General features: G+C 45.8%; 1 protein-coding gene across 4 annotated transcripts in view; it reads right to left on the reverse strand.

Moving 5' to 3' along the window:
• The window catches only part of POLR3D (RNA polymerase III subunit D), a 165,537-nt gene that overhangs the window by 41,330 nt on the left and 96,599 nt on the right, over positions 1-27,608 (reverse strand). For all 4 annotated transcript variants that reach the window (XM_069213954.1, XM_069213956.1, XM_069213955.1 and 1 more), the window contains one exon: positions 8,519-8,670. In XM_069213954.1, coding sequence (XP_069070055.1) covers positions 8,519-8,670 — 152 coding nt within the window. The remainder of the gene's footprint in view (positions 1-8,518; positions 8,671-27,608) is intronic.

A 27,608-nucleotide genomic window follows, 5' to 3' on the forward strand; every position in this document is an offset into this window, starting at 1 on the left:
AAAGTGCCCATCCCTATGGACCTGACTGTCCAGGCAATAGTGTTTGGTGAATGTGTGCAAGGATGCCCACGTTGCCACCTGACAGACATCAAAGACTAGAACTCTACGTGCTAACGCAGTGGTCGCAGCTGTAGCTCAACTAGAAGGTGCATGCGGGCCCCCAGGAGGTTGCTTTTTGGCCAGTACATAGCAGATCTTAATGCAGAGTATGACCCATCTGGAGATAGTCTGCTTTCTTTGCACCCACATAACTGACAGAGTTGATCATTCATCGGAACTCTTTTATACGATCAAGGTAGAACGCCAATGCTCTTTTTGGGTCCAGGCAGTGCACTCTCTCTTCTTCCTTAGAATGATGTGGGGGTGCGTAAAAAGTAGGCAAGGTAATGGATTGGCCCACATGAAAGGACGTAACCACTTTTGGCAGAAAAGAAGCCCTAGTGCGAGGCACCACTTTCTCAGGATAGATGGAAAGGTAGGGCAGCTTAGATGACAATGCCTGCAGCTCATTCACCCTGCGGGTAGATGTAATGGGGACAAGGATGGCTGTTTTCAAAGTAAGAAGCATGAGAGGACAATAATGTAGAGGCTTGAAAGGAGAGCGCATCAGAAATGTCAAAACCAAATTGGAATCTGATTGGGGCACAATGAATGGGGATGGAGGAAACATATGCCTAAGGACTTTAAGAAACCTATTTACAATAGGGGACTTAACCAAAGAAGGTTGATCAGGAAACCTGAGAGAGAGGGGCAGAAAGGGGGAGGGGGGGGGGGGGGGGAGAACCAACAGAATTATCTGTGCAGCATGCCACAAGTTTCATCCAACAACAGGCATATACCGTTTTGGTGGAGGGATGCCTGGCTGCCAAGATAATGTTATAGACTTAGGATGGAAGGTCAAAAGATGTCAACTGCCGCTGCTTAATCTCCACACAAGAAAGCAGAGAGTGGACAGGTTCGGTTGCAGAACCCTCCCCTGCTGCTGCGACAGAAGATCCTCCTGAAGGGGCACTCTGATAAGAGAATCGATTAACATGCTCGGGATACCAGACTCTCCGTGCCCAGTCCAGAGACACAAGGATTACCGGTTGTTCTTGATCTTCTTGAGAACTCTGGGCAGAAGTGGTATGGGCTGAAAGCCGTACAGGAGGCCCGAGTTCCACTCGAGACTAAAAGCATCTCAGAGCGACTGCCGCCTTGGAAACTCCAACACGCAAAACTGCTGCCATTGCGCATACTCTGTGGAGGTGAACAGATCTAACCAAGGCTCTTCCCACTGCTGAAAGAGACCTTGCACCACGTACAAGTGGAGATGCAATTTGTGATCTGGTAGATATTTTCGACTGAGTGTGTCTGCTCTGGCATTCAGAGAGCCCACCTGATGTTGAACTACCAGGGATATGCCCTGCTATTCCAGCCACATGCAGAGGTGCAGAACCTTTTGACAAAGGGTCTGCGACCCCACCCCACCCTGCTTGCTGCAATACCACATGGCAGTGGTGATGTCCGTGCACACTGTCACCACCGTCCCCTCGACAGAGGAAAGAAATGTCTTCAATGCTAACCTGATCGTATGGAGCTCCAACAGGTTGATGTGGAGTCCGAACTCCGCCGGAGCCCAGATACCTCTGATCTCCACCTCCCACAGACTGCCGCCCAATCCCAGGAGTAACCTGTCAGATCTGGTTGGTGAAGGGAGAGGGAGCTGCCTCTGACCCAATCACGGTTTGTTAACCACCACTACATATCTTGAGGAGTTCCCTTCGAGATCTGGACTTCGTCGGAGAGCTTCTTCTAATGCTGCACCCACTGAAACTTCAGATTCCACAGCAGAGCCGGCATATGCCATCAGCCATGTGTCACTAGTAGGATGAGGGAGGCCATGTGGCTCAGGAGCCTCCGTCATTCTCACCGAAATCCTGGTAGAGGCTGAAACATTGGTATCATAGCCTGGATATCTGTGACTCACCGCTCAGGGGGATAAGCCAGAAACTGCTATGTGTCCAGAAGAGACCCAATAAAAAGGGAGCATCTGAGAGGGAGTCAGGTGTGACTCCGACATGTTTATACTGAACCCCAGCGAACGCAGGTGGTCTGCCGCAGTCTGATGTTAGGCGATGACAACCTAGGGCGAGCCCGCTTTCAAAAGACAGTCGTTGACATAGGGGAAGGCTGAAACCCCTGATCTGCGCAGATGAGCTGCGACCACCGCCGTCACCTTGGTGAACGACCCGAGGGGCACTAGTAAGGCCAAAGGGGAGCATTGTGAACTGAAGTACTCGTGGCCTACCATGAACTGCAAGTAACATCTGTGAGCAGGCAGGACGGGAATTTGAAAATAAGCGTCCTGCAAGTTCAATGCTACTATCCAGTCTCCTGGGTCCAGTGAAGATAGAACCTGAGCCAGAGTGAGCATTCTGAACTTTTCCTTCTTGAGAAGGAGATTGAGGGATAAAAGGTCTAGGATAGGGTGGAGGCCCTTGTCCTTTTTGGGTACCACAAAGTAGTGGGAATAGCAACCACAACCTACTTCTGGCACAGGAACCCTCTCTATGGCTCGCTTGGCCAAGAGAGCCATACCTTTCGTGCAAAGAAGAGACAGGTGATCCTCGGTCATCAGATCATATGATTGTGGCATGGATGAAGAGGTAGTCTTGAAGAGGGAGTAGCCCCTCCGGACTATCTGAAAAACCCACCTGTCTGAAGTGATGGATTGCCAGCTGGGGTGGGGGGTACTGTTCAGACCACTGGCTCCCTGATCCACAAAGTCAGTGGATCCCATGCTCTCGGCAGCGCTGAGGCTAGGCAGCATGTGCGAAAAGTGGCTGCATCTCTCCCATCTGCCTGAGTAAGTACAGTCCTGGCCTCCCCCGGGAGCTGTGGCAACACTTGCACAACCCTATCCATAGCATGTGGAAATATCGGCCCAAAAGGCATGCAGTGTTCACAGAATGCAATGCTATGCTGGAGGAAGAAAAAAAAATCTTCTTCCCAATTGTATCCAACATTTTGGATTCCCAACCGGGGAGGTGCAGAATGGAACGCATCCTCGCAAGTGGAGGTTTGGATGACCAAGTTCTCAGGGGTGGTGTATTGCGTCAGAAAGCTGGGGTCTCCCAAAGCAGGGCGATGGCAGCAGGCAGTTGTCCTGTTCACAGGAGCCCCTGTGCTGGGTTTGGCCCAGGTAACCAGTAGGACATCTGTAGGAAAATGCCACTGTTGGCATGGTTAACCCCCCCACACACCTTTTGCCTAGTGTTGATGCCAACTTTGATCGAAAGTGGGGTGGGTCCCTGCTAACCAGGCCCCAGCCCCAGTGTTCTTTCCCCTAAAACCGTACCTTTGTTTCCACAATTGGCACACCCCTGGCACACAGTTAAGTCCCTTGTAAAAGGTATCCATGGTACCAAGGGCCCTATGGCCAGGAAAAGTCTCTAAGGGCTGTAGCATGTATTATGCCACCCTAGTGGACCCCTCACCCAGCACATCCACACTGCCTTGAAGCGTGTGTGTGCTGGTGAGGTGAAAAATACATAGTCGACATGGCACCCCTCTCAGGGTGCCATGCCCACAAAACACTGCATGTGGCATAGGTAAGTCACCCCTCTAGAAGGCCTTACAGCCCTAAGGCAGGGTGCAATATACCACAGGTGAGGGCATAGCTGCATGAGCAATATGCCCCTACAACGTCTAAGTCCATTCTTAGACATTGCGAGTACAGTGAGGCCATATTGAGTATATGGTCTGGGAATTTGTCATTACGAACTCCACAGTGCCATAATGGCTTCACTGAATACTGGGAAGTTTGGTATCAAACTTCTCAGCACAATAAACCCACACTGATGGATGCCAGTATGAGATTTACTGAAAAATGCACACAGAGGGCATCTAAGAGATGCCCCCTGAATGTTAGCCCAACTGCTAGTGTAGGACAGACCGGTCTGTGCAAGCCTGCCACTTTCAGACAAGTTTCTGACCACATGGGGAGAGTGCCTTTGTGCACTCTGTGTTCAGAAACAAAACCTGTCCTGGGTGGAGGTGCTTCCCATCTTCCCCCTACAGGAGCTGTAACACCTGGTGGTGAGCCTCAAAGGGTCAAGTCTCGAGTTACAGTGGCCCAGGGCACTCCAGCTAGTGGAGATGCCCAACCCCCCGGGACAAAGCCCCACTTTCGGCTGCAAGTCCGGCGGGAATATTAGGGAAAACAGAGAGGAGTGACCACCCCACCCAGGACCACCCCTAAGGTGTCCAGAGCTGAGGTGACCCCCTCCCTGTAGAATCCTCCATCTTGGTTTGGACTATAGGGACCAATAGGGATAGGAAGGCACCCCCCTCCCCAAAGGAAGTGGACACAAGGAGAGTGTAGCCACCATCAGTGAAAGTTCCATTGGCTACTGCCCCCTGACCCCTAAAACATCCCTAAATCTAGGATTTAAGGGCCTCCCTGAACCAGCTCACCAGATTCCTGGTGACCTGACTAGAAGAAGGACTGCTTAGCTGAAACCCCCAGCATGGAAGAAAGAAAACAACTGCTTTGGCCCCTGCCCTACCGGCCTGTCTCCTGCTTCAAAGAACCTGCAAAAGACCAGCAACACGTCCAGCAGGACTAGCGACCTCTTCCAACTCCAGAGGACTGCCCTGCACCTAAAAGGACCAAGAACTCCAGAGGACAGTGGCTCTGTCTAAAGAAAACCTACAACCAAGGACTCCCACCTCACTTCGGAAGTGGGAGTCTTGATCCCTGTGCACCCGACGCCCACGGCCCGTGTCCAGGTGGTCCATCCAGCAAGAGAGGGTCCCCAGGCGATTGTGAGCTAGTGCCAAACCTGGGGAGCCCTCTCAGAAACCAAAATGCTATCTAATCTGCTATAGGTATTGTCAGTCAATGAGCGACAAGAATACTTTTTGCTGTAGGATGAAACTCCCTCTAAGTATCTACACACCCCATATTTTCCATAGTCTCTGTACGTGTCATTCCTAGCTTCGTACCCTGCTTCGGAGGCAGACTATCTTGCAAACCATTTAGGATGCAATTAAAATCCTACGTCCATATATCAACACATTTAGCCAGAAGCTTGTGAATCTCAGAGTAAAACAACTCATCACTGTTAGAAGCATAAAACGTGAACAATGTAATGCTCCTTCCTATTCAGTGTACTATATGCAAAGAGATAATGATCCTCAACATCAGCCTCTCAATAAATAAATTTAAAGGGCACTCCAGCTGCAACCCAAAATTAACAGCCCCCTAGCAAAAATGGAGAAAGTGGACAACAACACCTGTCCCCAATATTTTGTGTTTACTTTGAGTTTGTCTGGATCAATGAGTTCTGCCTACTGAATACAAGCTTGTGTCTCTTGAGAAAGGAGAGCACCCTATAGCAATTTGTATATGCATTCATTTCTGAAAACATTACACCTTAGTATCCTATAATGCATGATCATGTGTATATTGTTTTCTCCACTAGTGTAGATGAAAATTCGCTCCCAGCACCTTGCAGGATCAACATATGCTATGTCATGTCAAATGAAAAAAGAGCTGATTAGTATCAACTGCGAAACCGTTCTGCGCTAAATATGTCTGAATTCGCTGAAAATCCAGACCGAGAACTTTCCCACGCTCTCCAGGTAAATTATTTCTAAACATTCTACAAGAGTATCTGCCCAATGAATGTGATAAACTGAACCGATTGATCAAGAGGCTTCCTGAAACTAAAACCCCCTACTTGATTAAAAAACATGGAATATTTATGAGATTCCCCCTTAACCCTAAGGGAAGCCTGAAGTCAAGAGAGAGCAGAAAACATTTATTCCAGCTGCCCTATCTAGCTAATCTGCCTCCAACTAAGTGCTCCTACCTGTGCACCAGTCTGAATCCACACCAGAATCAAGTGTCTGGCTCCGAAACCCAGTAATATTCCTTGTGCGAAGGCAAAAAAAATAAAAAATGACCACCCTGCCAAAATTACCCCTGAAATTTCCAGAGGCCAGTCTTGTTAAACCGTAGTGGCCTCAGCAGAGACGACCAGAGTTCTTTCTCATTCCCAAATGTCCATCTTCCTCCACCACATGCCTGACCCTGCCCTGACCCCAGCCGCTATCCACATCGGGAGCCAAACTGCTGGGATCAGGATCATACTTAAAGTCGACCAGATCCACGAAGCTAGAGAGTCGCGCTCCGTGTCCAGGCCCAGTTACCCACCTGCAGCCAGTCCCAAACCTGTTCAAGAGCTGTCAAGAAATTAGACTTTCCAGTATGTAGTACATGCAGCTTTGCTAGGAATAGGAGCATATACTTCAGTCTCCTAGCCCTGAGTTACTGTACACCCAGCTCAAATGTACATCTCATGTGCACCTTCAGCTTGTAGTCGTGGAAGATCTGGACAACTGCCCCCTCATAAATGACTTGAGAGAGCATCCTGCCCCATCTTAGGATGATGTCCCCGCCAATGTGGTTTAGAATATTGAAGATGAGAGCCATAGGAGGCACTCCCAGGGGAGGCATTGCATGAGCACTATGTGGCATCTCAACTATAGAACACAGATCTGTGAAACGGAGGGCATTTTTTCAACCAGTCTTCCAAAAATATTTCTAGGTGTTCCCCTTCCACCCTCTCAGGAAACCCTACAAAGTGCAGGGCACACCTCTGCACCCTTCCGTTAACATACTCCACTTAGTTAGCCAGTTGGTGGGGCAGAACAGACTAGGAATGCATGTTTTCTCTTTTTGTTTTTTTTAATAGCTCAGCCATTTTAATTAGCATATTATGGATGGTTTCCTCTGTTTGGAGAGCTTGTTCAATTACCTTCCAAACATCCAATCTCAGGTGATGTAGCATCTAACTTGCTCTCAAATGTGTGGCCAGACATCTCAAAGACCGCCAGGGTCTGTGCCTCTAAGGGACTCTCTCTTGTATCCGACAGAGGTGTTTTTTTTGCCTGGGCTAAGGAAAACTGATCCATTTTGGTTTGCTGAGCAGAGCGAGACCCTTTGTCTTTCACCATGTGGCCCTGGGCAATAATCACCTGAAATAAATGTAAAATGGAGGCATACAATATATTCGACAAAGTACAGCCAGCTTTAGTTCAAGTAAAGTTGTCACTCACTACACAGTGCCTCCCGCACCTGATCAATAGGTGCTCCAATTATGTTCTCAATTAGGGTGTCTCAAGCCCGTCTGTACTTAGCCTGGAGCAGTAAGCTTCGAAAGTGACAACAAATGACCCAATGAGTGCAGGAATCCCACATGTCCAGGCACTGTTCAATTATGTGGTGACTTCCAACTCTGAACAGCAGAGGGCAAAATACATTAAGCCTGCAACAGCTCATTAAGTATTACCCCACGCTCAATGTCACATTGCAGGGTTAATGGATTTTGAAGGAGGCACTGCTTCTGGATAGGTCACGGCTCTCTGCAAGGCCCCCAGTTTTGGTAAAGTACTAATTCTTAGTAAACAGTGCTTCAATCAAAAGGCTAAAAGGTGGAGGAAAGACAAGGACCAGGATCCTGTGTGTTGCTGCACCCGACCCCTCCCTCAGCTTCTCCTTAGCTACAAGAATCCAGAGAGAGTCCTAGTGCTGTGCCTTGCCTCGAAGATGTTTGGTTGGAATTTCCTACAGAAAAGAGGATGCTCTGGGCCTAGAAAACAGCGGCAGGGCCTAGCTGACACACACCTGTGTGGAGGAATGATTTGATGATCACATCTCCCCAATATCTGCAGCCCAGGTGACGTGGAATGAACCAGAGCTGCAAGGACTGCAGGAGAAGAGGGGACGGACATGGAATATGGACAAACTGACTGTATCTACTGATGAGTCTTCACTGCTCCTTCCATCTTCCAACTGTTGTACTCATTTACAGTCCTTCTCCTGAGATTCCTTGGCAAGATGAACTTTAGTGAAAAACAGAGCCATAAATGATCTCTGGCCAGACTCCTACTATTAAAGCACAACAACTTAAAAACTAGGTATAAAGCAATCCCCCTGAATCGACAAGCTGTTCCTATTTTCCCCTTTGTCAACTAGTAACTCCATTCCGGTTTGAAAAGGGATTACAGCTCCCTTTTTGGTTTGAGGGTTCATTAGGCACCAGGTAGGTATGGCCGCCACTGGGAACAACTGTGGTTCTTTTGATAGGCAGGGGCCATTGATAAATCCCTGCCTCAGTAGCATCCACAATTACAGATGGTGCAACCACACCTATCACCAATAAGGCCCTCCACCCAAACAGTGGATGCCAGGCCACCAACTCACCCCGGTGACCAGAACCTAAAACTTATCCCACAGATCAAGTGCAAATCAAGCTCCCCTGTCTTGTAAATCTCCAAGAAAGTCAAGCAGCGTACCTCATTTCATGCACACAGCTTCACCTTCTGTGCAGACTGAATCTTTTTGCACTGTGACACTCAGAGAGCACCAAGTGAAATCTCTAATCTCTGAGGCAGAACAAGCCCTCCTACCATGTCATCAACAGAAAGCAGTGGGTCACTAAACCTTGCATATAACCATAGAGCATACCTTTCTTCTTCATCATTTCTGCCGGACCCTGCTCAAAGATAGAGTGAGATTGGATGATCTCTGGCCGCCCCCTGCCACGTCCAGCCCCATCACGTTGGCGCTCACGATCCCGGTCCTTCTTTTCCTTCTTGATCGTTAGATCCTCTTTTGGCCTGGAGAGAAAAGGGTAGGGTTTGGGAAGGGCAAATTAGAGAATGAGCACTGATCCGTTAGGGAAGGAAGCCAGCTTTGAGTTTAAAGTGGGTCATGGTTTGCATTCCAGACCAAGCGCTGGAAAATCATTTTAAAGACAGAGCAAGTAAGCAGAGGGAAGCATAATACACATGGTTTATCATTCAAATGTGGAAACCCTCAGCAACCTTCTAAAGCCAAAATAATTCTCATCACAACACAGGAAAAAAGAAGGAAACCTCAAATGCCAGGGTCCATTATAGTTCAGGATCACTACCTCTTTCCTGGAGTAGCTTTCACCATACCACTGCGTGTGCAACGCCCTCCCTAGGACAACTTTTCTATATCAATTCTTTCTCTTATGGAAACCTCCATGCGAGTCCTTGCACATAGCACTCCACCTTGAGCTTGTATTACCATTAGCTGCCATCTCTTTATTTGACCACTGTCTCACTAAGGCCCTAAATGCCACATTCCCTTCAAAAGACCTCTGCACATCCTGGAAGTGGAGAAGTTTCAAATGATTTACTGTTGAGCTAGATTCCAACTTCGGAATGGATGTAATCCACAAAGAACAATACCTGCAAAACCCTTGATCTTGCAATATAGCTCTATTGAAAACTAAAGTTTTACTACTTCAAGTGTCGCTCTTTAATCGCCTGCCTATTCAAGGAACTCTTCCAGGTGACTTCTTATTTCTGTAATCTATAACCTTGTTAGATAGTAGGAGATTGCCCCATTCAAGCAACTCTGAAATGCAAAAGGATGCCTAAGCCCCAAGTAAATACTTGGCTACTAAAACAGCCACACTAAGTCGTCATTAGCATTTCTCCTCCTTGACTGCAGACTTTGAATTAGCTTGTCTTAGTCTCCATCCGAGATGTTCTAAAATAATAACCAGATATGAAATTGTAAGGTTATGAAATTGGCAGAACTGTCATGAGCACACTACATCCGCAAATAAATCTAGATCTCCAGCTGATCCTGTGCTATGTGCATGGAAATCATGATCTCCCCATAAGTACTATCTGCACCAGAATGATTTTCAATGCATCCTCCAAAGGTGTTGTCTTCCATACCAAGCTTAAAGTCTTCTATCAAAAGACAATACTCAAAAAGCATATAGTCAACATGAATAATCCAGAAAATTACAGACCAAAATGAGATTTTTGTTGACTAGGAAACAGCAGTTTTCTCAATAGATTGAGATTGTGAACATTCTGGATGACTGCCACGTCAGTTTCCACTCTAATCACACAAATTAAACGGATGTATGATGGAAAAACGCACACACTTTTCATGCATGCATTTACTATGAGGTAAGTACAATTACCACGCATGCACTTACCACAAAATGTTTTTACCATACATGTCTTTACCACAAATATTTTGTAGTAAAGGCATGGCTGGTGGAGGCATATGCGTTGGTAAAAAATAGAGGTAAGTAATATATATATACATATATATATATATATATTTTTTATTTTTTTTACACACAAACACACACACCTCTTTCCACCCAAAAACCCTACCTACCCTAAACACCCCATGCCACCCAAAAACACATGCTCACTCAAAAATGCCCTTACCACCCCATAACTCACTCACCCTAAAACCCATACCCACCCTAAAACCTAAAAATGCCTTTACCACCCCAAAACCCATACCCACTCTAAATCCTAAAAATACCCTTACCAGCCCAAAACCCATACACACCCAAAATCCATGCTCACCCTAAAACCTAACAAAATGCCCTTACCACCCAAAACCCCATACCCACTCCAAAATCTAAAAATGTCCTTACCACCTCAAAACCCATATCCACTCTAAAACCTAAAATGCCATAGCCACCCAAAAAGACATACCCATCCTAAAAATCTAAAAAAGGCCTTAACACTCCAAAACACATGCTCACCATAAACCCTAAAAATGCCCTTACCACCCCAAATCCCATACCCACCCTAAAACCTAGAAATGCCCTTACCACCCCAAAACCCATACCCACCCTAAAATGCCCTTACCACCTAAAAGCCATACCCACCCTAAAATCTAAAAATGCCCCTACCACACCAAAACCTAAAATTGCCCTTAGTCGCAAAACCCATACCCAACCTAAAACCTAAAAATGCCCTTACCACCCAAAAACACATGCTCATCCTAAAAATGCCCTTACCACCCCAAAACCAATACCTACCCTAAAACCTAAAAATGCCCCTACCAACCCAAAATCCATACCCTCCCTAATACCTAAAAATGCCCTTACCACCCAAAAACCTTTACACATACCCACCCTAAAAGCTAAAAATGCCCTTATCACCCCAAATATCACGTACCCACCCTAAAATCTAAAAATGCCCTTACCACTCCAAAACCCATACCCACCCTAAAACCTAAAAAAGGCCTTACCACCCTAGAACCCATACCCCCTCCAAACACTAAAAATGCCCTTACCATCCCAAAATCATATCTACCCTAAAACCTAAAAATGCCATTACTACCCAAAACCCATACCCACCCTAAAACCTAAAAATGCCCTTCCCACCCAAAATATCCCATACCCACCATAAAATCTAAAAATGCCCTTACCACCCCAAAGCCCATACCCACCCTTAAAACTAAACACCCCTTACCACCCCAAACCACATACCCACTCTAAAACCTAAAAAATCCTTTACCACCCCAAAACCCATACCCACCCAAAACTTAAAAAATGCCCTTACTACCCCAAAACCAATACCCACCCTAAAACCTAAAAATGCCCTTACCACCCCAAAACCAATACCCACCCAAAAACCTAAAAATGCCCTTACCACCCAAAAACCTATACACATACCCACCCTAAAACCTAAAAATGCCCTTACCACCCCAAAACACATACCCACACAAACCTAAAAATGCCCTTACTACCCCAAAACCCATACCCACCCTAGAGATGCCCTTACCACCCAAAAACCCATACCCACCCTAAAACCTAAAAATGCCCTTACTACCCAAAATATTCCATATACACCATAAAATCTAAAAATGCCCTTACCACCCGAAAACCCGTATCCCCCCAAAACCTAAAAATGCCCTTACCACCCAAAAACACATGCTCATCCTAAAAATGCCCTTACCACCCCAAAACCAATACCCACCCTAAAACCTAAAAATGCCCTTACCACCCCAAAACCCATACCCACCCTAATACCTAAAAATGCCCTTACCACCCAAAAACCTATACACATACCCACCCTAAAAGCTAAACATGCCCTTACCACCCCAAATATCACGTACCCACCCTAAAATCTAAAAATGCCCTTACCACTCCAAAACCCATACCCACCCCAAAACCTAAAGATGCCCTTACCACCCCAAAACACATGCTTACCCTAAAACCTAAAAATACCCTTACCACCCTAAAACCCATACCCACTCCAAAAACTAAAAACACCCTTACCATCCCAAAGTCATACCCACCCTAAAAACTAAAAATGCCATTACTACCCAAAAACCCATACCCACCCTAAGACCTAAAAATGCCCTACCACCCAAAATATCCCACACCCACCATAAAATCTAAAAATGCCCTTACCACCCAAAAGCCCATATCCACCTTTAAACCTAAACACCCCTTACCACCCCAAATCCCATACCCACTCTAAAACCTAAAAATTCCCTTACCACCCCAAAACCCATACCCACACAAACCTAAAAATGCCCTTACTACCCCAAAACCCATACCCACCCTAGAGATGCCCTTACCACCCAAAAAGCCATACTCACCCTAGAGATGCACCCAAAACCCAATACCCAGCCTAAAACCTAAAAATGCCCTTACCACCCAAAATATCCCATACCCACCATAAAATATAAAAATGCCCTTACCACCCCAAAACCCATACCCACACAAACCTAAAAATGCCCTTACCACCCCAAAACCCATACTCACCCTAGAGATGACCTTACCACCCAAAACCCAATACCCATCCTAAAACCTAAAAATGCCCTTACCACCCAAAATATCCCATACCCACCATAAAATCTAAAAATGCCCTTACCACTCAAAAACCCATACCCACACAAATCTAAAAATGCCCTTACTACCCCAAAACCCATACCCACCCTAGAGATGCCCTTACCACCCAAAAAGCCATACCCACCCTAAAATCTAAAAACGCCCTTACCACCCCAAAACCCATACCCACCCTAAAACCTAAAAATGCCCTTACCATACCAAAACCCATACCCACCCTAGAGATGTCCTTACCACCCAAAATCCAATACCCAGCCTAAAACCTAAAAATACCCTTACCACCCCAAAACCCATACCCACCCTAAAAATGCCCTTACCACTCAAAAAGCCATACCCACCCTGAAATCTAAAATGCCCTTACCACCCAAAACCCATACCCACCCTAAAACCTAAAAATTTCCTTACCAACCCAAAACCCAACCCACCCTAAAAATTTCCTTACCACCCAAAGCCATACCTACCCTAAAAACTAAAAATGCCCCTACCACCCGAAAACCCTTATCCCCCCAAAACCTAAAAATGCCCTTACCACCCAAAAACACATGCTCATCCTAAAAATGTCCTTACCACCCCAAAACCCATACCCACCCCAAAACCTAAAAATGGCCTTACCACCCCAAAACACATGCTCACCCTAAACCCTAAAAACGCCCTTACCACTCCAAAACCAATGCCCACCCTAAAACCCATACCCACTCCAAAAACTAAAAATGCCCTTACCATCCCAAAGTCATATCCACCCTAAAAGCTAAAAATGTCCTTAGTACCCAAAAACCCATACCCACCCTAAAACCTAAAAATGCCCTTACCACCCAAAATATCCCACACCCACCATAAAATCTAAAAATGCCCTTACCACTTAAAAGTCCATATCCACCTTTAAACCTAAACACCCCTTACCACCCCAAATCCCATACCCACTCTAAAACCTAAAAATTCCCTTACCACCCCAAAACCCATACCCACACAAACCTAAAAATGCCCTTACTACCCCAAAACCCATACCCACCCTAGAGATGCCCTTACCACCCAAAAAGCCATACCCACCCTAAAATCTAAAACGCCCTTACCACCCCAAAACCCATACCCACCCTAGAGATGCCCTTATCACCCAAAAACCCAATACCCAGCCTAAAACCTAAAAATACTCTTACCACTCCATAACCCATACTCACCCTAAAAATGCCCTTACCACTCAAAAAGCCATACCCACACTGAAATCTAAAATGCCCTTACCACCCAAAACCCATATCCACCCTAAAACCTAAAAATGCCCTTACCACCCCAATACCCATACCCACCCTAAAAATTTCCTTACCACCCAAAGCCATACCTACCCTAAAATAAAAAAATGCCCCTACCACCCAAAAACCCTTATCCCCCCAAAACCTAAAAATGCCCTTGCAGTAGCAAAAACCCATACCCAACCTAAAACCTAAAAATGCTCTCACCACCACAAAACCAATACCCACCCTAAAACAAAAAAATGCCCTTACCACCCCAAAACCCATACCCACTCCAAAACCTAAAAATGCCCTTACCACCCGAAATCCCATACCCACCCTAAAAATGCCCTTACCACCCAAAAAGCTATACCCACCCTAAAATCTAAAAATGCCCTTACACCCAAAACCCAATACCCAGCCTAAAACCTACAAAATTTCCTTACCAACCCAAAACCCATATCCACCTTAAAACCTAAAAATGCCTTTACCACCCAAAAACCCATACCCAATCCAAAACCTAAAAATGCCCTTACACCCCAAAACCTATGCTCACCCTAAACCCTAAAAAGGCCCTTACCACCCGAAAATCTATGCTCACCCTAAACCCTAAAAATGCCCTTATCACCCAAATACCATACCCACCCTAAAACCTACAAATGCCCTTACCACCCCAAAACCCATATCCACCCTAAAACCTAGAAATGCCCCTACCGTTCCAAAACACATGCTCACCCTAAACCCTAAAAATGCCCATACCACCCCAAAACCACCCTAAAACCTAAGAATGCCCCTACCATTCCAAAACACATGCTCACCCTAAACATGCCCTTACCACCCCAAAACCCAAATCCACCCTAAATGCCACTACCACCCAAAAAGCCATACCCAATCTAAAATCTAAATGCCCATACCACCCCAAAACCCATAACCACCCCAAAACCTAAAAATGCCCTTACCACCCCAAAACCCATACCAACCCTAAAACCCCCAAAATGTCGTTACCACACAAAAAGCCATACCCACCCAAAACACACGCTCACCTTAAAACCTAAAAATGCCTTTACCACCCCAAAACACACACTCACCCTAAACCCTAAAAATGCCCTTACCACCCAAAAACCCATATCCACCATAAAATCTAAAAATGCCCTTATAACCCCAAAACACATGCTCACCCTAAACCATAAAAAGGCATTTTCCACCCAAAAACCCATACTCACCCTAATACCTAATCACCCCTTACCACCCTAAATCCCTTACCAACCCTTAAACCTAAAAACGCCCTTACCACCCCAAATCCCGTACCCACCCTAAAACTTAAAAATGCCCTTACCACCCCAAAACCTAAAAATGCCCTTACCACCCAAAAACCATACCCAACCAAAAACCTAATATTGCCCTTACCACCCCAAAACCCATACGACCGAAACCTAAAATGCCCTTACCACCAAAAAACCCATATACACCATAAAATCTAAAAATGCCCTTACCACCCCAAAGCACATGCTCACCCTGAACCATAAAAAAAGGCCTTTTCCACGCCAAAACCTATACCCACCCTAAAACCTAAAAAAGCCCTTACTACTCAAAAACCCATACCCACTCTAAAATCTAAAAATGCCCGTACTATCCCAAATCCCATACTCACCCTAAAACCTAAAAATGCCCTTACCATCCTGTCGCGTGGGCTCTCATTCTAAATGAGACTACTGGATTTCTAGGTAGCAGGATCGATAACGGTGTGGGGGACTGAGTCTGACCCACGTGTAAAGAACTCTGTCACCCTAAATCCGGTTTTTGCTCCGGCTAACTAGCAGTGCCTCATTTCTCCCCTGTGGAAGGAATGATTTGGCAGCCGAGCGCATGACATCTTCGGAACTTCTCAGGGAAGTCGTGGTTACTCAGATCCAACCCAACTCTCTTATTTCCAATATGATCTCATATACAAATGACAAAGACAGTATAAGTTTTATATAATGTTTTAATAAAACGACTGTATTTTAGATATTAAGGCGTGAGCCGCAATAACCAGAACAATACAACACAGTAGGATTGTAATAGTTACCAGGAGAGTAAAACATAAAAACAAAGCTATCATATTGTCAAACAGTTTCTACTCTCCCTCTGCTTGTTCTATCTAGAGCACAGCATGTTAAGCTTCTAGTTTGCCTATTAGAATCACTATGGGGATATCAGCCCTCATACCTGAGCAAAGACCTGTGATCTTGGTTCAGCATCTGCAACGAGGCAGTCAGCGTCAAGTTGTGGTTCCCTGGTCGGAATCTCCCTCTTGCGTGTACTGGGACAAGGAAGTGATTTTATAACTAACATGTCAGCGTGATCACAAAATGTCCCTACGCAGGAATGCCGAGTCTAAACTCTTACCACGTCTATCGGCAATGTACCAGACTGTATCCTTGACTGAAGCACAGAGTAAATATGTTATGGAGAACTCCAGTGCTGAAGTAGGCAAAACAGTGTGATATGAAAAAAAAACAACACCGTAGAACTGGCTATTTGAAAAATAACAGTACGAAGCCTAATAAAAAGCATGTAAAGCAAAGTGCACAGAGGCTCTAAGCTATTAGCAAATGAATAAAATATATTCAGGGCAAAATGCACAAAGGCCTAAAGCCTGAAGCTAAAGCGCAATGAATATGTAAAACTAACCACACTACACCCTCCCCTTGTCGGTAGCAAGTGGTTCCAATAACATAAAAGGATGCCCTAAATATAAACAATATCTAAAACAAGTATTTCGACAAGGTGAGAAGACAACAAAGTCATAAATTTAGGTAACATGTGAGCATAACCAAATTCAACATAGTGTCAATTTTGTAAAAATCCAATCATCAGACAGAAGCAATAGAACGTAGGAGTTCCTCCACTTCGATATATGTCAATATCGGAAGATCCACGCCACAAAGTACCATGGAGCAGGTGTGATCCAAAGCCCCAAAACCATTCAGGGCGGCACCCCGTGCAGGGCCTATGAAAGAGACACTACCATCTTCCTCCAAGAAGGGAATCTCATAAACTGCCTCACGAAGCAAGCGCATCCGTAGTGCACAAGTCTGGGAATGAGCCCTAATCGGGAACATCAACAGATCAGCATCGACCATCGGAGGGCGCTGCAATGAGAGACAGAGAGCCAGTGCATGTTCAAACGAGCACCAAAGGCACTGAAACACGGGTTGCACACAATCCAAAACCGGTCTGAATGACAGAGACCAGTCGCACTCCAAATGTCCCAGGAGTGTTGCTCCAAAATGCTGCATCATGCGTTCACGACACAGCTGCGCTGATGGGAGCAGCAGTACAGGATCTCGTCGTGACGGGACAGCCATTGCGAAAAAATAGCAATAACAGCAAGACTCCAGCCAATAAAGCCAAAGTAATCGGGAAACCCCCAAAAATGCTTCCGAAAATAGAATGTATAGCCGAAGGTATCAAACCGAATATGGAAGAGAAGGTATGAGCAAAACCAACACCAACGACTTTGAAAAAATGTGCAATACCAGCAGTGCTGGATGCATTAAATATACGTCCCACAAGTTCACCGAAGTGAGTCGGAAAGTTAGTATTCAAAAGGGACTGTATCTCCGCCGATGACCTTGCCACCTGAAGTGCGTAGGTCTCGCTAGCAGATGTAAGGGCCACATGCTTTTGAAACAATAAAGCTTTTAGCCGACTCAACTTGTCGAAATCAACCTTGGAAGTAGCAATATGAGGCCAGATGTCCGCTACCTCCCTAATTTGAGTGGGGGGAAACAACACATTCCCGCAGCACGTAACGGCCTTGTTGACAACGACGATGTAAACTATTCCGGCACGCATGCCACAGCAACGTTCGCTGTTAAGAACAATGTAACTGCCGTTAGAAAGCACCTGGAAAGTGTTTTTAATAACCGGGACTGGAACTCCCTTCAGATAACAAGCTAAGTTAGCAATCGAAGCGTTACACGCCCCGTGCAAGGACAGCTGTTTACAAACCATTGAATGGCTGACAGAAGCTTCGCATTCGCTGCCGCTAAGAAAAACCTCCTTCAAACCATTAACACATCTGTACTGAAAGGGAAGGTCCCACACCTCGTGTATGTAACTGTCTCCCAATAGTTCATATCTACCCACCGGAATGTGCTTCAAACACGAAGTAAATTGCAAAGTAGAGATAGGCAAATTAATAACCCCATGAATCAACCATTCAGCTGACGGAATCTCAGCTACCGTGAAAGGCAGTTTCTCTAATTTTTCAATATTTAACATAACATATGTCGCTTCCTTTTTAGCCATCAGTTGTTGTTGACGAGTTAAATTAAAAGAGATAAAGATCTCCCTGGCACGAACGTGCTGCCATGGAACGCGACCCGCCTTCAAGGTCTGAAGAGTCCAACCCAGCTGCATGATGGACCGCGTCTGACTCTGCCCATGATATAAAGAAGACATGTCCGATTTAATAATGTCAATGGCAGAGGAAACAATGCTGTCAATCGTGTAAACACGTTCAGAAAGGGTATGCATGCCATTATCAACAACAGACAAAGCCCCTCATTCTGATTCTGGCGGGCGGCGGAGGCCGCCCGCCAGAATTCAGCCCTCCATAATACCGCTCCGCGGTCAAAAGACCGCGGAGGGTATTATGAGTTTTTCCCTGGGCTGGCGGGCGGTCTCCAAAAGACCGCCCGCCAGCCCAGGGAAAAACTCCCTTCCCACGAGGATGCCGGCTCGTAATCGAGCCGGCGGAGTGGGAAGGTGCGACGGGTGCTGTTGCACCCGTCGCGTATTTCACTGTCTGCCAAGCAGACAGTGAAATACTTGTAGGGGCCCTCTTACGGGGGCCCCTGCAGTGCCCATGCCATTGGCATGGGCACTGCAGGGGCCCCCAGGGGCCCCGCGACTCCCCCTCCCGCCATCTGGTTCCCGGCGGGAGAACCGCCAGGAACTGGATGGCGGGAGGGGGAGTCGGAATCCCCAAGCCGGTGCAGCAAGCTGCGCCGGCTTGGAGGATTCCTGGGGGCAGTGGAAAACCGGCGGGAGACCGTCGGTTTTCCCGTTCTGACCGCGGCCAAAGCGCCACGGTCAGAATGACCAAGGGAGCACCGCCGGCCTGTCGGCGGTGCTCCCGCCCCCGTTGGCCCTGGCGGATTGTATCCGCCAGGGTCAGAATGAGGGCCAAAGTCTGCATCAGATTTTCTTGATCAATCTGCCTCAACCCGGCTGCAGCCTCTTGTTGTGAAAGCTTCCAAATCTCATTATAAACCTCGTATAAGAACCTTTTCTTCCGTGGTACTCTGGGACCTGACAAAAAATCTTGTAAATCAGTATTATTAGACAGTAACATGAGATGTGACGTAACTGCATCCAGCGTGGATGACTTCAACCATTGCTGACAAAGCTTCCCCACACTGTATGTAGTTATAATATCAGCATGTTCTGGTGAAACGTAACGAGGGTCTGCCCTACTAGTCCTGAACCCCCCTGAAGAGGTGACAAAACGTTGATGACACATATTAGTGTCTACAGGCCATAATAACCACCCGCCTGGATGTAACGATGAAGTGTTAAGTGTACCATTCTTGACCCAATGTGTAAAGTCACTGAAAGTAGCATTCACATAGTGCTGCCAATTTTTTAATTTAGAAGGGACAGGTATACTAGGCAAAGTTAACTCCTTAATCGTCGCTAAGCCCAAACAGCTAGTCTGTTGTACTGTGTCATTGAGGAAAATCAGCTGCACAGGGATAATACATGCTCTAAATAACGTGTCCCTGCCTCGCATTTGCCAATTTTTCGTACCCCAAACACTTTTCAAGTCAACAGTTTTGAACCAGTATTCATATCCCTCGACCGACAGTTTAGATACAAACAAATTAGAATACAGTAATTTAGTATCGGTCAATAACATTTGCTTATTAGAATACGGTGTAACTTTAAAATAGTAGGACCTAGCATTACGTGGATCATGCCCAGTAAAATATGCAAATTTGTCATAATACGTTTTTGAACTCCCTTGTGGAGGAGTCGAGCAATGTTCCCATTGCACATAATTAAACATGGACTTAGGGCTACTAGCTTTATGAATAAAGTGGTGTCCATAATAGTTGTAACAAAACATGTCACCATGAAAATCTCTAAACTGGTAAGCATCTTCATCGTCATAGACAGTATAATATTGCAAATCCGTTAGCATAGAATCTACTGTCTTCACATCCCAATCATCAGAAACAATGCCAGGTATAACAATATCATTCATTGATAATTTGAGGACATACGGTATTTGAATCAATTCAGTGGGACCATATATATCAAACATTACTTTATCCCACACAATTCCATCCGGAACTGGTATAGCAGAAATGTTCACTGTGTCAAGTCTCTTCGAACCATATGAGACGAAAAATGTGGTTTTAACACAGTCTCCACGTGCTCAATGTCCGATCGATCAGGAAGAAAATGACCATGTATTATCAGAAAAAAAGTAACCACAAATCCCAACCATAATAAAATAGTCATCACGGCCAAAAATAGCCAAAAATAGTTCCAAGGAAAAACAAAATATGTTAGTTTAAGCCATCCCAGCAGCCGTCGTGGACCGTGGACAGAAGACATTGAAGACGAGGAGCCGGACCCATCATTATCAGCGTCGTTGAAGCAGCCAGAAGCAGTTCTAGCAAAAGGTGCAACTGTGAACGAAGAAGCAGACGGAGGCTCTCGCCGTGGCACGCTATAAACCACATGTTCAGAAACGTCAGTAGAACGTACAGCAATTTGATCACAAGATTCCATATTAATCGCCGTCGGTGGAACAATCGCAAGATCATTATCCACCCTCCCCAAGCTCGGAGAGGAAACAGTGTCGGTGAAAATCACCTGCAGCGGGACCTCGTCCCCAGTAGTGAGAGGGATTCCGGAACTACTGGGTGTCCCTCTTGGTCTGCTGTGCAGAATCGGCCACATGTTGTAACTTGACATTATCAATGGAAACAAAGCGATTTCCTTTGGCCCCTCGCAGCGGCGGTAAAATCACAGTTCTTGTGCCGCTTACCCCCAACACAGGGACTGGTTCTCGATAAGAAGGACCAAATTATTTTTTAACTGCGACCTTTTCACGCACTAGATCCCCAATCCTGGGTATCCAACCAGTAGGTGTTACTGGCTCATCCTTAATTCCTGAGGAGGCAGCATTGGCAGAAGAGTTATCTTCACAGAATTGTTGTAAATCCTGCAAAACAGTGACACGATCATTTATGTCAAAGGGCGTGACCATCTAGATCAGGAACATACATTCGTGTTCCAAACAGGCACTCATATGAAGTACGACCCCCCAGTGACCTTCTAGGCAAGTTATTAAGTGCTCTCTGTACTCCATATAGGTGGGCTAGCCAACCACGACCCGTACCTATAACTCTGGCCGTTAAGGACTGCTTTAAATCACGATTTAAACGCTCCACGACAGAATTTCCCTCGGGATGAAATGGAGACGAGAATTGGAGTTGGACCCCCAACGAAGCCATGGTGTCCCTGAATGCCTTAGAGGCAAAAGCAGGGCCCTGGTCCGAATGAAAAGCCGCAACTGCAAATATATCGACAAAGATGCGCAAATCTTTAATAACAGTGCGAGCGTCAGCCGAGCGTTGTGGCCATACCCATACAAATCTGGAGCACGAATCTACAGCAACCAATATATACTTGTATGCACTATCTGGCGTCAGCGGACCACAATGATCCAAGTACACACACTGTAATGGTTTGTTTGAGATCAGAAGGGGCGTCTGCTGCGGGCGTCTAGCCGACGATGCCTTAATTTGTTGACAAATGTCACAACAAAGGACATACTGCTTCGTCTCTTTATAGAGACCAGGCCACCAGTAACGAGCCTGTAAAAGTGAAATTGTGGCAGCCACCCCAGCATGTGCAGAAGCCACCCCCTCATGGGCTGCAGAAATCAATCGAGGTCTCTCTATTTTATTCGGAATTTCACGTACACCAATGCCTGGAATTGTAACAGTAGCATTTAGCGCACCATTCAAGCGGTAACTATATTTTGAAGGAAATCCTTTAGGAAAGGGCGTGCCATCAGCAGTAGCTTTCATGGCAGCCGATATTTCTGTGTCTGGTTTGCAACTCGAACGAGTCACTGCGGCCACAGTGGCGACGGCCACAGTGGCGACAGCCACTGCCGATTTCGCGGCTTCATCAGCCAAAGTATTCCCAGCAACGTGTATTCCAACGCGCTGGTGTCCAAGTGTATGCACAACATGGACTTTAGGAAGCGTTTCCTTCAGATCCGCAACCTTACCCCACAACATTTTATGCTTAATGGTGTTGCCTTTAGAATCTCTGAACCCATTCGTCTTCCAATAGTGTAAATATTCGTTGAAAGACTGCACACAGTAGTAGGAGTCACAGACCAGCAAGGTTAAAAGTGCCGGATCCGCATGCTCCAACGCTAACAATAGAGCTTTGAGCTCAGCCAGCTGTGCCGTGCAATCTCCCAAGGTTTTAGTATAAGTATGTCGGGGGCAGAACACTTCCCCCTCCATAGTGCCGCTCACCACCGCACATGCAGCAGAATACTGTTGTTTAGTCCCAACCGCCGGTTGCGCAGAGCCATCGGTATACATGACCACTTCATATTGGTCAATAGGCAATGTACCAGCATGAACAGGGTATTCTATTTCGTATTGAAGAAATTCTTGAGTCTGTAGTTTAGGGTCAAATACATAATCTACATCAGTGGCTGTCAAAGACGTAGCCCATTGTATCCATCGCGGGTGTAAAGCTTTCGAATTAGGAACACTCGCTTTTGTAACAGCCTCTAAGGCCGGAACCGGGGAAACGACAACAATGCGTTGACCCTGGGCCAGCGGTCTTTCTTTAATAGCCATCTGTACTGCAGTGAGAATTTTCTCAGTTTGTGCAAAACGTTGCTCTGCAGCAGAATACAAGTGAGATTTGTATGCAATCGGGACAGTCTCCCCTTCATTAAAGGTGACATAAGTAAACCCAACAGCCCCAGGTATTACCCTGATCACTAAATGTGTCTAATTGTCCTGAGTGTGTAAGTGTTTAACTGCTAAAAGATCACTCTGTAATTCTCGCAGTATGTGTGTATGTTCAATCGTCCAAAATGTACTAGAAAAATTTGGGCGAATCAACTCGTATAAGGGTTTTATACGCGTTGCATTTTCAGGAATGTAAGTTCTGCCAAAATTCAGAAACCCCAACAATGACTGGAGCTTCCGAACCGTATTAGGAGGCTGCAATAAAGCACATTTCTCCAAAAAATTTGGCGCTAAGCTCTTGCCCTCACTCGACAACTCATATCCCAGGAAAATGACGCTGAGGAAGGCAATCTTTGATTTCTTAAAATTAAACTTATAGCCAATATCAGCAAACCCCACAACAATGCGCGATACGCGCCTTAGATGTTGCAGAATCTCATCATCTGTCAGATATATGTCATCAACATATGATAATGCTTCAGGGTCGAACTCATGCAGCAGTTCAGTTACACGAGCCGAAAACAGTCCTGGGCTATTCTTATACCCCTGAGGCAAACGACAAAAAATTTTCTGAGAGCCAAACGCACTGAAACAGGTATAGTCCCGACTCTCGGGCGCTATATTCTGGCAGAAAAATCCATTCGAGATATCTAATGTTGTCTTATATTTTTTACGCACTATATTATTCATAAGCGCTGCGCTGTGTGAATTCTGTATTGCATATGTGCGTGTATGACTATTTAAATGTCGGTAATCCACCACTATCCTATATGAATGGTCCGGTTTAGCAACCGGAAACAAGGGATTATTCATCGGCGAGACACAGGGCTCAATTACACCCTGATACTCCAATTCTGTAAGAATTTTTCTAACCGATGCCCTAGCTTCAAATTTGATAGGATATTGCGGTTGTGGCTGAGGTTCGCCCTTTATCGGAATTACATGATAAGGTGATTGTCTGTCCCGCCCCACGTTATTTCTATACAAGGCGGGAGCCTGTGCTAGAGCCCATGATTTACTATAGGACTCCGCGAGTTCTCGTGGAACAAGTGGTGAGAAGGAAGGCGTAATAACCTCCTCCCCAACTGGACAGTCGCGAACAAAGTCAGGTGGCCAATCTTGTTCGGCCAACAGAACATCATATGATTTTACCACATGGTCCCAAAAAATGGCGTTTATAATACGGTCAATGTCCCCTTCCAATCGCAGAGTTACTTCATATACTCTATCAGGATCAGAGACTCGCATATCCGCCGTTTCGACTTGTATGAAGTCATCAGTTGCTTTCACCTCCAGATGCTCTAGAAGACTCCGGCGAACTATTGTGACCTCTGCCGCGCTGTCTAACAGTGCTAACGCCCATGTCTTGTTCGTCAAGAGAACTCTCTTCTTGAGCGGCATGTCTAACTGAGACAGCTGCCACTTTCTTCTTTTTGAATTGCTGTTTCTGTTGCAGCGGTTTCTCTTCTTGTTTAATAGAAACCTCCGCTGAGCGTTGTGAATCCTGTCTCGGTTTCACGTACTCCGTCCTCCGCTCTTACCGCCCACCTCTATCACTTCTCTTTTCCGAGGAGTCCTGAAAGGAACGAGATTGGCGTGTATCAGTATATTGATATCTATCAGGCGTCTTCAAAGTATCCCTATTCCTGAGATTATACTTATTCTGTGGGGTCTCCGGTTGCGGAGACTGCCCATCATCCTTCTTAGGTGTTTGCTGTTTCTTTTCCCAGCGCTTTTTTGAACCCTCAGGTTGTTGCTGTTTAGCATTATCTTTATTATTTTTACCCTGTAACTGGGGTTTTTGTGGTCTAGCCCTTAGGCTATCACGACCAATACTAGAATATGTTTACGCTATTATTCTCGGAAGCTCCCGCTCCTGTTGAAGCAGCGGAACATCCCGAAGACGCATACGCACTGCTAGTGCTACTGCCTCTCCTTTGAGATTACTCAAAATAATAGAAGAAACTGTGGCAAAATTGCCCAGCAACTGCATGCCCAAATCCAAGGCAGGGGCAGCCCCATATTCATCCTGAATCTGTTTAAGTACGTCCGGTAAATTAGCTAATGTCGGTGTACCGTGTGCCGTAGTGTAGAGCGCGGCAAACACCGTGCCCCAGGTATTACAAAGGTCCACCGGAGGAACCATCCCGTACGGCAAACACATCGTCAAAATTCTATGTTTATCCTGAGGTCCCGTATGGGGAAATACTGCTTCCAGCGTATTAATTTTTTGCGCCAGCCAAAACGGAGTCTCCTCTCGTTTAGCTGGTACTTTACCCATAACTGAGTGTACAGTGGCCGGATTAAGACCCGGAACCACCGCCCGTGGGTGCGCTGGAGCAGCACGCGCTGCATTCGTGTTTAATGTTTGCATCACAAACTGAACTAATCGTCTATATGTAGCCGTTAATTCTGTATATAAACGACGAACTTCAACCACTGCCAATTGAGCAAACGCAGGATGTGGTGTATATGTAGCCAATAAAGGCCAGGTAGGACCATCATTACTCAGTGGACCTAACCTTACTTGTGCTATTGTGTGTGGGTGGGCGCCATCAAGCCAATTATGGTGTTCTTGATAAGATAGAGGTATTTCTAAATAAGCGTAAGCCCTGTATTGTCCAGGGACATTCGCAACTGTGTATTCGTGAAAAGTATTTGTTCCCCCATCCACTGCTGGAAAAGCGACCCAAGAATAAAAAAGTTCCATTCTATAGGCTGCATGGGCGTCCACCACAAAAGTGACTGGACCCCCCTGGACTGTCAGTCCATGTGTCAATAGATGTCCCGTGAGCGGATGTCGCATATTAATTGCTATGTTCACTACATTAGGATTCGCCATTTTATTAAAAAACAGCTGCAGGTCAGAGAAGGCACACCAATATTGGGGTTTTTTCCTTTCAAAGTTCAAGCTTGAACAACCGACCACTAAGCAATAGGAAGCACCTATGCCGTGGCGGCGGAAACCCTCAGCCCCACGGAAGTCTCCGTATACGGAACCGAGGAGTCAAAATATATATGAGACCAAGAGAGTCAGTCGGACCTAATCGTTAGAGCCAGACCAAACGTTGGCGGCGCCATGTCGCGTGGGCTCTCATTATTCTAAATGAGACTACTGGATTTCTAGGTAGCAGGATCGATAACGGTGTGGGGGACTGAGTCTGACCCACGTGTAAAGAACTCTGTCACCCTAAATCCGTTTTTTGCTCCGGCTAACTAGCAGTGCCTCATTTCTCCCCTGTGGAAGGAATGATTTGGCAGCCGAGCGCATGACATCTTCGGAACTTCTCAGGGAAGTCGTGGTTACTCAGATCCAACCCAACTCTCTTATTTCCAATATGATCTCATATACAAATGACAAAGACAGTATAAGTTTTATATAATGTTTTAATAAAACTACTGTATTTTAGATATTAAGGCGTGAGCCGCAATAACCAGAACGATACAACACAGTAGGATTGTAATAGTTACCAGGAGAGTAAAACATAAAAACAAAGCTATCATATTGTCAAACAGTTTCTACTCTCCCTCTGCTTGTTCTATCTAGAGCACAGCATGTTAAGCTTCTAGTTTGCCTATTAGAATCACTATGGGGATATCAGCCCTCATACCTGAGCAAAGACCTGTGATCTTGGTTCAGCATCTGCAACGAGGCAGTCAGCGTCAAGTTGTGGTTCCCTGGTCGGAATCTCCCTCTTGCGTGTACTGGGACAAGGAAGTGATTTTATAACTAACATGTCAGCGTGATCACAAAATGTCCCTACGCAGGAATGCCGAGTCTAAACTCTTACCACGTCTATCGGCAATGTACCAGACTGTATCCTTGACTGAAGCACAGAGTAAATATGTTATGGAGAACTCCAGTGCTGAAGTAGGCAAAACAGTGTGATATGAATAAAAAACAACACCGTAGAACTGGCTATTTGAAAAATAACAGTACGAAGCCTAATAAAAAGCATGTAAAGCAAAGTGCACAGAGGCTCTAAGCTATTAGCAAATGAATAAAATATATTCAGGGCAAAATGCACAAAGGCCTAAAGCCTGAAGCTAAAGCGCAATGAATACGTAAAACTAACCACACTACAATCCCAAAACCTAAAAATGCCCTTACCACCCCAAAAACCATACCCAACCTAAAACCTAATATTGCCCATACCACCCCAAAACCCATACCCACCCTGACACCTAAAATGCCCACACCACCCAAAAACCCATATCCACCTTAAAATCTAAAAATGCCCTTACCAACCCAAAACACATGCTCCCCCCTAAACCATAAAAAGGCCTTTTCCACCCTAAAACCCTACACTAGGGTTCTCACACCACCTATGCAAATGCCCTGGGCAATCACAACCTTTAGAGAAGGGCATATTTCCATTGGGAAGCTGGAATACTGCACCACAGATTCCCATGATGCACTTATTCTAAGTGGACAAAGGAATGGTAGGCTCTTTCTACCTATACTGCACACTGTGTGGATACAATGCTGATGCGTGAACTGTTATTTTGTGCCTTATTTAGGGTTCGAGGAATGCTTGCATTGGTGCTGCCTCTATCTCAAAACTTCAGTGTCAGAAGAGTCTACTGGGAACACCTGCGATTGACCTTTTCGGTGTTAACATGGAATTTGAAATGGCACTGCCTGGACTGTACCTGTACTGTGTGACTGAAGC

Source organism: Pleurodeles waltl, chromosome 11, assembly GCF_031143425.1.
Source record: "Pleurodeles waltl isolate 20211129_DDA chromosome 11, aPleWal1.hap1.20221129, whole genome shotgun sequence".
NCBI lineage: Eukaryota > Metazoa > Chordata > Amphibia > Caudata > Salamandridae > Pleurodeles > Pleurodeles waltl.